This window comes from Alexandromys fortis, unplaced genomic scaffold (assembly GCF_014885135.2).
Source record: "Alexandromys fortis isolate MF-2015 unplaced genomic scaffold, M_Fortis_MF-2015_v1.1 scaffold_23, whole genome shotgun sequence".
NCBI classification, from domain to species: Eukaryota; Metazoa; Chordata; class Mammalia; order Rodentia; family Cricetidae; genus Alexandromys; species Alexandromys fortis.
The window spans coordinates 8,992,234-9,006,676 of NW_026067907.1; the positions used below are offsets into that span (position 1 = coordinate 8,992,234).

Sequence of the window (14,443 nt, forward strand, 5' to 3'; positions counted from 1 at the left end):
GCCTCACAATACACTTCACTTGGATTCAAGAAGCAGTTTTAAAACCATTTATTTGTGAAGGAAACAATCTTAGGTTTAGAAGTTGGCAGATACAGCGAAAAGCTTTTTAGTTGACTAAAATAAAAAAAAAATCAAAACAGTTTTTAGCACAGGCACTTCCCTTATGAAAACAAATTGCCTGGAAGCAAAGCACAGCAGTTTCCACACAATGGCAGCCCCACTGCCAGCAGTGGGAGCAGGAGAATGGCGGAAGAGATTTGCATTTCTATAGTTCCTTTGTGTACCCACATTCCAAAACCGGTTCACAAAGCGGCAAATATCTTGGCCCAAAGAGGACTGGCTGGACTGGGTAGTGTGAGGACTGACAGCATTGATCCCTACCTGGCTGTGAGCAGGAGGCAGGGAGGACTTGCTTGACCTGTTTCTAATTACTGCAGTTAAGTGGGGCTCATATCTGCTGACCTTCCCAAAGCACCACCACTGTTCTCCTGCTCTAGCGGATGGGCCTGCTCATCACCTCCTGGCCAGTCCCTTACATGCCTACAAAATGCACTGATCCAAATGCAAGACGCAAGAAGAAAGGGTTTCCATGGGCCAGATACCCAGGAAGCCACACCTATAGGATGTGATCCCTACAGTCTGCTCAGTTCTACATCAGGGGCAGAGGCCAGGGGTGACTTCACCTACATTTGCCTACACAAAGATGGCCTTCTGCTGTATAATTCTGATGTTGCTCATGGACTTCTCTGAGTACTCTGCATAGGGGGCCCTGGGCCAGCATCTAGTGCCGTTCTCCAAGCAGCAGCTGTGACTGTCCTCCAGGGGTCACAGTTGGGTTATAAATCCCTCACCGGACTACGGGCTGAGAAGCCTGATTGGGAACAATTTATTTGAACCCCTCTTCATTTCGATTCAAATGGAATAAGGAAGGTAAAAATTGAACAGACCCAGAAATTGTGCCTCGCTGCTCTCGCAGACAGTAAACATTTATTCACTAAGCCTAGCTCCTGGCTTCTCTTTCCCTCTCTCGCCTCGCTCAGCCTTGGTCCTCCAATCCTTCCTGCTTGCTGCTTTAATGCATAATTAAGAAGGTCAGAATTAATGAAGCAGTGTGGAGTAAAGTTCAAGGCATCCCCAGGCACTATTTATTCTATTAGATCCCGGGCATGAACGTCAGATTGGCAGCGGAAGCTGCATGGGCAATGGGCCCTGCTGCATCCCAGGAACCACCCACCCAGGGAGACTCACCTGCACTGTCAGGTCATTCCGAAGCTCCTTCCCAGCAAAAATCACACGCAGCTGGTCAGCCGGAACCCCCTGTCGCTTAGCAACCACTTCCTTGAGCTGGAAGATGCTGGTGTCAGAATCCACCTCCACTGGGAAGCCATGGCTGGAGTTGAACCTGACGAACACTAAACACAGGCAGAGAGACACAAGCATTACTCCAAGCCCTTACTGGACAGTGAAATGTCTCTGGAAATGCTTGCCCCTCGCCTGCCCTTCAGTGAACGGTATATATTTTCTTTCATTTATAACAAGGAACTTTATACTATAGAGCAGTAGCCAGAAAAAAAAAAAAAAACATTTTCCCAAGATGCTTCCCGTTCATACTCCAGTCAGTGACCTGCAAACCAAGACTGCGCTGTGCCTTTGACATCCATCCTCCGAAACAGAGGGACTCAAGCGGAACACCTGCTTGATTGGAATCTCAAGATCCCCATGAGTTTATAAAATATTCTGCTCCAACAGACTGAACAAACGTTCCCTCCCTCCCAGGGCCCTCTGCATAAAAATCAAAGGCAGCATGTTGATGTTCCACAGAGAAATGGAGGAAATGGAAGCCACCTTGTAGACAAGTAAAGAGAGCTGGGGCCATAGGGCTGGGGCTCTGTGAAGGAGTTCTGGACTCTGTTAAATGGCTGTAGGTGCTAAGTAAGGACTCTGGGCCCTGTGTAAAGATTTTGGCTCATGGGTCTCTGGATTTCTAGAGAGATCTTAAAGTAACTTATCTATGTTGTTGGAAAGTTCTCTTCATTCGACTCTGGCTAGAACCCATGGCCTTCCCCATACTGTCTTCCTACTTCCCTTGTCAAACCGTCCCAGCATGCCTCACATTCACCTGCCCTTTCCCGCCATCCACTCTCTTCTCAATTCTCCAAGTCAGGCTCTCACTGAGTACTTTCTAGATCCTTATGTTGGGTGCAGTGTGGATGCCTTTAATCTCAACACTCCAAAGCACAGGCATTTCTAGGCCAACCTGCTCTAAATAGCAAGTTCCAGGATAGCTTAAGCTACATAGAGAGTCTCTGTCTGAAAGAGAAAAATAAAACAAGCCGGGCGATGGTGGCACACGCCTTTAATCTCAGCACTCGGGAGGCAGAGGCAGGTGGATCTCTGTGAGTTTGAGACCAGCCTGGTCTACAGAGCTAGTTCCAGGAGAGGCTCCAAAGCCACAGAGAAACCCTGTCTCGAAAAAAATAAAAAATAAAACAAACAAAAACACTTTCTAGATTCTTGCATAAAATATAGTCTTTTGTTTTTAATTCAAAACTTTAGTAAAACTAGCAAACACACTTTAAATAATTGTGTGAGACAGAGATAGGAACTTTCCAATCAACTTTAGAGACTTAATTCTTTTCCTTGCCATAGATCTGTCCTGGATGAAGGCCAGAATTCACACATGTTCCGGGACTCTGGTTCCTAAACTGAGTTCTTGTTATCTTTCTTCTCCTTTTACACAGTCACCTGAAGACCGTATGGGAGCGTGTGACCGAAGCTCTAGTCCAGACACCTAGATGGAAAGGCACAAGGACATTCCATGGCTGGCCTAGCTGGAATAACTTCTGTCTCAACCCAGAAATGCCGTATTGTCCCTCACTGGGGAATCCCTGTTGGCAACACATTTTTTGGGACCATTTCCAGTTCTCCAGTACCCCTCCTTGTGTAGCAGGACAAAACAGTGCAGAGGTTCCTCCATCTGGTACTCTCACTGAGACTATTTCAGGGTTAACTAAGAATCTGACCTCCTTGATGGAGAATTCCAAGGAAAACTTCCCAACTCTAGTCTAGGAATCTAAGGTCAAGATACCACAACTTGTGTAAACCTCCCCTCCAGCTAACTGCTTATCATAATAGCTTCTGTGAAACTGACTGCTCGTACAACACCTCCCCCTGCAGCTGCCAAGAGGGGTACCAGGAGGTGGTTTCTGCCTTTAAAAGCCCCTCAGTGGAAATGTTCAGGGCTGCACTTGGGTCCCGAATACCTGAGTGTAGTCCCAGCTGGCTGGAATAAAGTCTTCCATTGTCTATAAACGGTGTCTGAGTAGTCACCTCTGTGAGCTCCTTGTAACATTGCCTGCTCTCTCTTAGTTATCTCCTGTGAACCTAGCATAAACTCCTGTCAAGCGCTCCCTTTCTGTTGTCCTAAGTCACTCTCAGGTACTCACAACAAAGCACCTGAAGTCCAGCCCAGGCCCAGGGTGGCTTTGCTGTTGTTTATTCTTAGGAAGCTACAGCCACGCGGAACAAAAAAGCCTCTATACTCTCAGGGACCTGGCTTCTCAAGGATCAATATCAGCATTATTATTATTTTAACAAGGTGTGCTTTAGTAGAGCACCCTCTCCCTCACTCCCCAGTTCTCCTTTCTGTTTTCACAGTTCATGGTCCCGTTGTTCTCTGTCTTCCTCAGAAACCCTTTCTTCCTCACTTGCTGTCTGTTCTAAGAGTTTAGGCTTTCTCCACATTGACACTGATTTATATGCATAAATGTATATATTATACGCTAAGCTCTACATATGGGTAGACTGTGGTTTCTGTCTGAGTTTGGGGACCCTCACTTAAGATAATACTTTACAAATCCATCCACTTTCCTGCAAGTCCCTTTTTCCTCCACTGTGTATCACCACACTTTCATCACCCATTTGTCTTCTGGCAGGCATCAAATCGGGTTCTGGTTCTTCGTTATTGTAAATAGAGCAGCAATAACTACAGACTGTGAGTGCCCCTGTGTAGACAGAGTCCTTTTGGTTCTGCCCTCTTGTAATAAGATTAGAATACTCTGCAGCTCATCCCATTCTTAGAGTAGCTGTCCAGGACATTCTCAGAGGAAAGACCACAGACCTTTTCTCATGATGGAAAGGGCTGTCTACAGCAGTGTAAAAGCTTGCTTCCCTAACAGAATGCTGGTATTCCCTGTACAGGAATAAGAAAACAGGATAACACGGAAAAAGGACAAACGGCTCCAGGGAAGGAGTCAAGTTGTGAGAAGAGGGACAACAGGTGTGGGAACAGTGAGACAGAGAAGAGAGAGCACGGAAGACAAGAGAGGAAGACCTGGCATGTCTTGAATATCTAGAAAAACTAAGGACTGGAAGAATAAGAAATTCATAAAAAATACTATTAAGAAAATGTGGCATCTCTCTCTTTGTCTCTTTGTGTGTGTGATTTCATTCTGCATCACTGAAAATACAGGTGAAGAAATAAAAATATATTGATGCCTGCCATGTATGCATAACATCTCAGATCAAGACTCAAAGTCAACAATCCATTGGTTAAGTTACAGGACGGGGGCTACAAGAAACAAAGACATGGTCAAATTCTAAACATTACTGCTTTTTCTACTGCTATAAATAGGATTTTTATAAAGACAATACCATGGGGGTGATGCAGAAGGAAGATGCTGGGGAATATCTGTAGAAATATATTAAAATCCCCATGAGACTCTATGCTGATGTGTTTCCCAAAGATTCAAACAAAGAAAATCCTACTGCAAATGCAGGACTTATAAAGAAAAGAAGGGGGAGAAGGGGAAATAATAAAGGCGGAAGTGAAACAAAAGAAGCGTGTATAACTATTCAAATCATGTTTTATTAAGTGTTCATGTCCTATAGTCTTAAGTTCACTCTGCATAAATTATGAAAATTATATACAAATAGATACCTTTGAATAGTAAGTTTATGATACAAATTGATTTTACAATAAAAATATCACCTAAAGCTATTGTAAGAATTCAGTCAACTAAAATGCTTGTGTGGCTGAAGAGGACAGGTCAATAACCAAGTGAAAATGTACCACATCCCATCTGTACAGCCCCCCAGTTCCAGCAGGGAGCCCCACTGAAACCCCTCAGAGAAAGGAGGTTATCTTTAGAACCAGTCAGACAGTGATCTGACTTCCAGCTACTTCCTAGCTTTATAATTTAGAACAAGCTGTCTGGCATCTCTGCTCCTGGCTGCCTGTTATGCTAAGGGTCTGCCAGTGGGATTATGTACAACCTCCAGGGCCCGGTCCAGATTTACTGCGACTGAACCTCAGAAACTGCCCATGGGACAGATGAGCACTTGCTCCAAAAGCAGTTCCTCACTTGAGCTGTCCAGACGAGCTGGGGCTGATTTTAAAGCCACACTTGCCGTCTGTGCTGGACTAGGGCAGAGTGCATGGTGTTCAGCTAAACACCGAGCAAAGCGGACACATTTCCTCGGGTCTTACCACATCAATGGGCCCAAATCTTCTAAGAAAAGATAGAAGGGAAATTTGACTAGTCATCATTTTCTGAGATTTGATTATATAGTAAAAGCCTGCAGTCTGTTTTCTTTTCTTTAGTGAACTGTGTGCAGTGTCAGAGACAAGTGTTCAACCTTCAACCTTCAACCAATGACACCAGTTAGGTGGATCATCACTGACATAAATGCATGATCACATTCTCTGAGACAAAGTGTCTGGGTCTCATGCTTGCATTCTCCATCTTGGAGCTGGAAGATACTCTTTTTTTTTTTTTTTTAATCCCCTGTCATCTTTCACTAGCCTGAAGAAAACTTAGAGGATCAGGAAAGAAATGGGAGCGGAGGGGAGGACCAATGGGAGGCGGGCCCACATGGTCAGCCCATCAAGGCTGTTTCACTCACTGGTGCAGCCTGAGGAGGGCACAGGATTTTGAGTGGTGTGCTCTTCCTTGACTCTGTCTGCCCCCTGGCATTATTCTACCCCTGCACTGAGGATGGTAAAATTTTGGTGGAACTGACTCAGCCTTCCTAGGAAGGGATTCTAACTAATCCGTGTAATTCCAGTCTTCTTGTCACTGTTTATAGGATTGGTTCAGGAACAGGTACAAATCAATTAGCACCTGTCTTCCATTTCCCTAGATACCGGTGATGTGAGACTAATCAACAGGAAATGCAGGCTGTCAAAATTTGGTGAAGAACTTTTGAGGGTATTAAGAATCACTTGAGACCTGAGCATTTTAGCCAACGGAATCAAACAATCCCCAAACATCAGCATATAGATAGGCTCAATGTGTCCACCAGGACAAGAAGTGACTTCCAGAGAGAGAATGCCTCTGAAGGACTTTGGCTCTAACTACACCCAGTAAACTGCTCCAGCAGTTAAAGACTGCCCTGGCATGTAATTCCAGCTGTCCCCAAGTGAGGCTTTCCTTCCCCTCCTTCAAGAACTATATCTAAGCCCAGTAACGCCTGTTTTCAACCAGAAATGACCAAACAAGCAAAAAAAAAAAAAAAAAAAAAAACACGTGTCCACATTTCCCTTGCTACCCTATTTTTCTGAATGGGGAAATTTATTGAGAATTACTTCCATTTGAATATATATGCATAAATCCATTGTGGAAGACTGTGGCAAAGCAATGGCCTTAGTATTTTCAATCCATCGTCACTCTCCTTGAGCCACATACACCCTGCAGATATATCCCGTATAATCTGCTCTAATATTTACAAATACTTTTTTTCCCTTCAGCATCTGCTATGTCTTCCTGGTATTTCCCTGTAGCATAGGGCAGACTTTTGTAATTTCATTTTCTAATTTCTCTTCCTTTGTTGTACCTGCCAATTTTTGGAAAACTCATGAAGTTGGGGGACATTATGTTTAGTGCCTTGTCCAGTGGCTTCATCAAATCAGGGCTGTAACAAAAGACCCCGCATCTTTTTTTCAGACTTGCCATCTCCCTGGAACTCAAGAAATTTCATATTCTAGGTCAAAGATCTTTGGCCAACACCCAAGGTACAATAAAATGAAAGCTGTCCTCTATTTTGAATATGGTTCCAGCACCTCCATTATTGCCATTATCTTTGATTGGTTGCTGCATTTTGTTAATTGCATCTATAACGTATCTTTCACTTTTAAACTCTCGTATTCTTCATTAATGTTGACGCATTCCAAGCTGCCATCACCTTCCAGAAGGCTGCAAAGTCGCCTCATTCACGTCTGTGCATCCGTGTTTTCCCTCTCTGATTTAGTTCCCACTGGCCAGACAGAAAATGTTCTTTATGGACCGCAAATGAAAACAAATGACTCCCCTCTGCTGACATTCCCTTGCAGACTCATCCTTACTCTGGTCACAAAGCCCTCATGGTCAGCCTCTGGCAACCTCTCCAAGCTCCCAGTAAACCCTTCCTAGTCTTGCCACCAAGCTCTACCATAAGAAATAATTATAAAGGAAACGATACATATATATTTACAGTTATATGCTTTGTTCTTGCATATTTACATACACTAGTTTAGAAACTCTGATAAGTGAGTTACCAAATTTATTACTCTATTGGTGACAGGCTAAGAGAGTGCGGAAGTTCCTCCATTTTGTATTCTTCCTGAGGCCATTTCAGGTTTAACTGGAATTTGATCTCCTTGATGGAGCATCCATGGAAAATTAGCAAAATTTTAGGAACTCAAGATGTCCCAGCCAGGATGCAGTTTTTGTCTTCAAAATCCCTGTGCTCTGGATACTCGCTCAGGACTATACTTGCAACCCGAATACCTGAGTGTGGTCTCAGCCAGCAGGAAGAAAAACTTTCAGTTGGCCACAGACTGTGTCTGCAGGGTCATCTCTGGCCATGTATAATACCCCAGCTTTTAGTCAGAGCCAGGAACAATCTGTGCCATGCTGGGCAGCAGATACAAGGTCGCAAAGCCACAGTGCTGGACTAAGAGAAGCAAGAGGCTGAGCCTACAAGAGTATGATTTTCTCCTGAGGGAAGGGAAAATCCCAGAAGGAAAAGAAACAATACACAAATTCTGCCCACCCAACTTGTGGCTAGCCCTCAAGTGTGAAGGTATAGGGTAGCCTCACAACAGTTCAGTCAGAAGAACAACTGACCCAAGAGGCAGAGCGCAAGCCATGGGGCCTTGAACACACACACACACAGTGAGCTTCTGTGTGCAGAGAACCTGAGGTCCTCCCAGTGGGGGAGCCTGACAAACACTCCCTTGGCCAGGAGAGGAGGGCAGCAGGAATGGGGGCGATGAGAACGGCCTTTTTCTGCTGTGGTCTCCCACCTGGAATTTTATTGCCCTAGTCTAAGTCGACGGCCAGGGAAAACCCAGCTGATCAGCATTGTGAAAACTCAGCACAATCAAGGTCTCCAGCGCAAGGAAGAAGACCGGGAGGAGACTCGTAGGAGACAAGTAACTAAGCCCAGTGTGTTATTCTGGGGAGATACACACTCAGAGGTAAAAGCTGAGGAAATACCAATGAAGGCAGGACTTCAGTTAGTAAAAATGTACAAACAGCACATTCCTGATAGCAATTAGGTTATTAATAAACACTGCGAACAAGAGCTGAAGAGATGGCTCACAATGGTTAAGAGCAATGGCTTCTTTAATAGTAGACCAAGGTTCAATTCCCAGCACGCACGGAGCAGCTCACAACGTCTGTAACTCCACCTCCAGGGGATCTGAGGCCCTTTCTGGCCTCCGTGGGATGGGTTCCAAGTATGCACATGGGATACAGACAGACATCCAGGCAAAATATCCGTGTACATAAAATGAAGTAATAATGATAATTTAAAATGTTTTAATACAACTCGAACCTAGGTGTGACATATATCACAACTCCCTATTCTCTCTTACCTCTGCTTTTCTTTTTCTGTAAAGCTTAAAGTATTCTCAAATAAAAGGCATTTAAAATAAAACAGAAGACGTAGGCTGGTACCACCAGTTCTAGTCAATAAAAACATTTTTTTCGTTTAAGAATAATTGAAGTATTTCCCCTGAAAATGAAAGAAACAACGGTCGAAGGAAAAGAGGATGGAGTCCCCACATATCACAGTCACGTCTGTGAGCACGCACAAAATTACAGAGCAGTTCAAAGAATCAGAAAAGTAGGGTGCGTTCTCAAGAGGGAAGGCAGGCAGCTGAAGGAACCCCAACAGGGCTCTCACTTTTACTGGAGAGACAAAAGCAATCTGTCTTTTAATATACACACTGAAACAGTTTCTGTGGTTGTCCCCAATGAAATAAAACAGAAAGTAAGAAAAGACACACGGGACAATGGGTATAACACAGAAGCCAACAGGGATTGATGGAGTAAAACTGTAACACTTGGGACAAAAACGTGTTGGGAGAATCGAATAACCAAATGTCTGTGGAGAGGAGGAACACAGGAGACTGGAAGGAGTGGGAGCCCAGAAGAGGAGACATGAGGGATTGATGGGGTAACAGCAAATGCCCCCACATGTGCTGTCACCACATGGCAACAGGAGAGCTTGTAAACTGTACCCCACCCTACCCGCCATGGCTCTGCTAGAAGCACTTTGCACATCACATGGCACATCATATGTCTCTTCACACTCTCCGCAGGCTGGAGACAGACAGCAAGATGCGGAATAGGAAACCCTTGGGTAGGGAAGAGACCCAGTGTCTCAGGAAGGAGTAACCCCTAAGAATTTCACCATGTCTTTATGTCCCCTGACTTTCCATGGACCTCCCTTCTTCCCTTGCCTCGTTCTTTTATTCTCCTCATTTCTTGAAGGAATTTTTCCATTTTCTTTCTTAATATCTGATTAGAATTTACATCATAAGCGAGAAGAACAGAAGGCAGGGAATGCAATTCCAAGTCTTCCTAACAAGAGGTGTGGGTTGTGGCTGAGATCCTGGCCTCAGGAACGGATGACTGGGCTTGAAGTCTAGCTCTGCCCCTCCTTTTTCACTTCTGCAACCAGAGCTCACAATTACTGTCCCTTGGTCAAACAGGGGATAATAGTAATTACTTCATACAGTGGTTGTGATAATTGAAGAAATTAATACAAAAGAAGTAAAGTCCTGCCTGGCCTGTGGCAATTTCAGTAGTCATTGCTTTTATTTGAAGGCCAACATAAGTCATAAGAGTAACTGTGTTTACCATGTCAAATGCACAATACTAATGTTTGGATAACTGAAATCTGCAGCCTTTTCTTCGCCGGAGAGAGGCCTTTCCTGCTGTGTTCTGTCCCGTCGTGCTGCAGAGGACTCAGTAATTGATCTCAGGTAACTATGGGTCCCGATAGTGTTATCTTCTGCTCAGACACAGCTCTCTATTTTCAACAGGCTTGTGTAGACATTATCTTGGTTAATCTTCACAAGCGCATTGAGAGATAATTGGGACAACATTTACTATTCCTACCTACAAGATGAATAAAGAGGAAAAGGGGCTTGCCTACTATTTACATGAGAGCTAAAACAGGCATCCCGGGGCTCTGAATCTCTTGGTTTTGTGAGGATAACATTCATACTGAACTGTAAGCCCTGGCCTAAGACGACAAAGGAGAGAAAGTAGGTTACCCACCTCTGGGTGCTCACATTCCCTCCCATAAATCCAGTATGCCTGAAAACATGTTCATGGTTGATATGTTCAGAGACTGGTCTCTCAGAGATCTCTAGTACACCACTGCAGGCTAAGAAAATAATTTATATTGTTGGTTACTGAGAAGCCCAATAACCTACGGTAGACTCCTTTAGTTTCACAGTAGGGTTGAGGCTGGTATTGAGAGGGGTTTGTTTTTCTCATCTCAGAGTACTTTATGCTGTTCAGACTGGGTTATTATGCATTCATGTAGAAAGAAACAATGACGGTGATGCCCACTATCTCAGCTCTTCTACCCCTGGGAATTACCAAGGAAGGGCAGCATCCTCAGACAGAGGCCAGACAAACAGAACTAAGACTATTATTTATAATACTAAGGAGGAATTATGTATTTCATCCAGGAAGCAAACCCCTGTCAAAGTCCCTTTCCGTACCCAGTCTGTCTGCTTTCCCTCCACCTTCTAGTCCCTATCTATCCACCTTTCCTTCTCTATCCTCCAACCTCTATCTTCTGTTATTCGCCCTCCATGTTCCTACCCACCACACATTCATCTACACATCTTCTCCACCCACAACCATTCATCTGCACATCTTCCATCCTCCATTCTCTGCCTTCCATCTTCCACCCTGTACATCTCCATCCTCCACCCATACACCAAACCATTCACTTGTTGATATTATTACCACTGTGGAATAACATTTCAAACACCACAAGACAGGTATTCAGATAGTTTTTTACGGCAAATTAATACTGGCTGGTAGGGCAATTTAAAAGCAACTAGCTATACTAATCATGTCAAAAGGAATGCATTTTCCATAAATTTCTTCAGTTAAATATATAGTGCCAAGACTTTGATAAAAATATTTAAAGTAAGATAAAAATTAGTAAGTATTCCAGGGGCAAAGTGTGTTAAATGTATGGTATTTCTAGTTTCCAACATTTTCTAAATGTATTAAATTTAATTAAATGCTTCTAAATGATAGACTAGCATGCAAACTAAATTAATTCTAATCTTTCTGAGATCTATTTGATACTCTTTCCAGAAATGAACAAGTGAATGATTTCTACCAGTGTTTTAAAAATAAATGGTTTATAATTATTTTCAACAAAATTAAAGCTGTACTCAATTTGGTTATAAATTGAATGATAGACAACTGGCATGTTTGTATTGAAGAATTACTAATTTTTTGTTGTTATAAGTTTTTTATATTAAAGAATGAGATGATGATGATATAGTAAGATATATCTCTATATTTAATCCCTATAAACTTATTAACATGTACTCACAACAACTACAGAAACCCAATGGAAAAATAGGATGATGTGAGCTCTTTCATTACATCAGGAGGTAACAGATACCTGTATACAGACCCATCTTACAAATTAGGTCCAGGAGATAGCTCAGGGGATAAAAGAAATGCTGAGCAAGTATGAGCACCTGCGTGTGGGTCCTGGAACCACATGAAGCCAGTTGGTGGGATGCCGGCCTGTATCCTTAGTTCTACAGTGAGAGGGGAGTTGAAACTGACATGGACAGAAGTGGAAGTGCTTTTGTTTTCAAACCTGGGGGGTTACAACCTGTATCCCAGTCAGGTCTGGCCACCCATCCTCTATAAAAAGAGCAAAAATATTAAAAAGCAGAAAAGGAGATATATGCAATATGGCCACATTGGGATGAGGGACAAAGAGTTCCATCAGAACCCTCAAATCTCTTTCAGGCCCTAACGTGAGATCAATGTTTAAATAAAGGGCCAAGGATATACTCATCCAAGTAGTCATTCAAGGTGTGGTTCTGGCCACCACCGACCCATCATTATCCCATCATTATCTTGGGATTCCATTTCATCCTGTAGGACCCTGTGGCATCTCTTCTGGGACACAAGGCCCCTCTCTGATTGGCACCTTTTCCTTCTCCCAGCAGGAGAGTTCTTTGGGGCCCACTGTTCCAAAAGTCTGACTGTCAGATTGACAGACTCAGAATGTGTCTCCTTTGCCAAGCCATTTTCATTTTGAGTACTGACTTTAGGGCTAGAAATGAAACCTTACTATATGGACAAGCTGGAAACTATGGAAGCCTTGACAAATAGGGTAACTGTAGTGCACAGTCTCACAGGCAAGTGCAACAGAAACAGAGTTAACCAACAAGAAACAGACCATTTTAGATGATTACAAATCGCCTTTCCATGAATTACTAAAAGAATAGCAGTGACTAACAGATCACCACACTTGCGAATCTCACTAAACACATTTCAACATTTTATGGCAATACCATATCCTGTAAGCCTATTCATTCTTATCGTAATTAAAAATGTTCAAAGAAGTACATGGCTCGGCTACATTTATGGTGTATATATAGCAGAAGAGTTTGATAATTACTGCCTAATATGAGCAGAGGCTATTTTACCACAGAACTAATCAATATAAATAAAGAAACAACAAACCTGACTGTAAGCATCAATTGGCAAGACTGAGTATTCAGTTACTAATGCATCAGCAGACCCTGGAGACCATACTGCAGTAAGTTTTGTTTTAACTATAGGTAAAATATTTTTCATAGGTAAATTTATTCCTCCTTATTTTTATAATAAAAATTTTTAAGCACTTTTGAAATTTCACTTGCATTAACAAAATGTTTGTAATAGTCAAGAAAAATAGCTCCTGAGATATGAGTATCACAAGGAAAATCCAGTACTATGTGAGCATATTCCATGGGTAAATGGCCCCAGTGTGTATCTTTCTCTCTTGAGCACTGGATAGCTCACCAATTATGAAAGTAATTGATGCGAATTTTGTTCTCTTTTTCTTTTATTGCAGTCATGGTAGCAATTTATTTATTTACTACAAATAAATTTTCTGTGTAATTTTAAAAATTTCTAATTAAATAATTTTATTGAATAAGAGGAAATAAATGCCACTGTGAGTCAACATAGATTATCAACTTATGAATTCAGGATTTATAAAGTTAGAGTCTGAAGACAGCACTACGTGAATCAACCCCACGACACGGGTGAAACAGCGTGGGTATAGGCAGGCACCCCTCGATGACAGTGCTGCTGTTACTATAAAAACAAATTAACAGACTATACTTCAGCTCAACAAAAGTCACAATTAATGGATAACCAAATGATGAGTTACATAGTAAAAGGGAGGCTTATAAATTTATTCTTAAAATGCAAATACAAAACTATGTGCAAACATATTCTCTAACTTTGGAGCAGTGTAGCTGGATACTTCTTCAAATAATTAGCTGCAGAACTACTGTCTGCCCCAGTAATTCCAGTCTTGGCTCTCTATTCACAGGAAATTAAAACTATCTCCATGTTAAAAATAAATATGTGAATGTTCTTAGGATACAGGAGAGAGCAGCCACTCAAAGCCCATCACTGGCAAGTGGAGGAAGACTCGCATGTGATACAAACACACGGTGTATGTTGTTAGCCTTTAGGAGGTAGATCACTGACTCATACCACCACCTCGACGAACCTTAGGAACATTATGCACAATAAAGGAGACAGGGCAGAGAAGTAAATCTCTTGTATTGTGCCATTCATGTTAAATGTCCAGAACAGGCAAACCTGCAGGCAAAAGCCACGAGAGTGCGAGCCTTAGGAAGAAGTTCATTTATTCCATAGACAAAGGAAGACGCTGGGAGAAGTAAGCTTCTGATAAAGGGCAGGCATGTCCTTTCTGGGTAATGAAACAGTCTGGATGTGTGCCTTCACACCTGTAATCTCAGCACCCTGAGGGGAGCAAGAGAGTCCCAAGTTCAAGACCGGCCTGGCTACACAGTGAGTGTGAAGCCAGACTACTGCACTACTGCATAGGAGACTGTTTGAAAACAAGAACGACGTCTGAATTAGCTGTGCTGGTAGAT

At 42.8% G+C, this 14,443-nt stretch overlaps 1 protein-coding gene across 2 annotated transcripts in view; it reads right to left on the minus strand.

Moving 5' to 3' along the window:
- Nucleotides 1-14,443, minus strand: part of Prkn (parkin RBR E3 ubiquitin protein ligase) — a 1,135,485-nt gene that overhangs the window by 924,125 nt on the left and 196,917 nt on the right. For both annotated transcript variants that reach the window (XM_050135903.1, XM_050135902.1), the window contains exon 2: nucleotides 1,249-1,412. In XM_050135903.1, coding sequence (XP_049991860.1) covers nucleotides 1,249-1,412 — 164 coding nt within the window. The remainder of the gene's footprint in view (nucleotides 1-1,248; nucleotides 1,413-14,443) is intronic.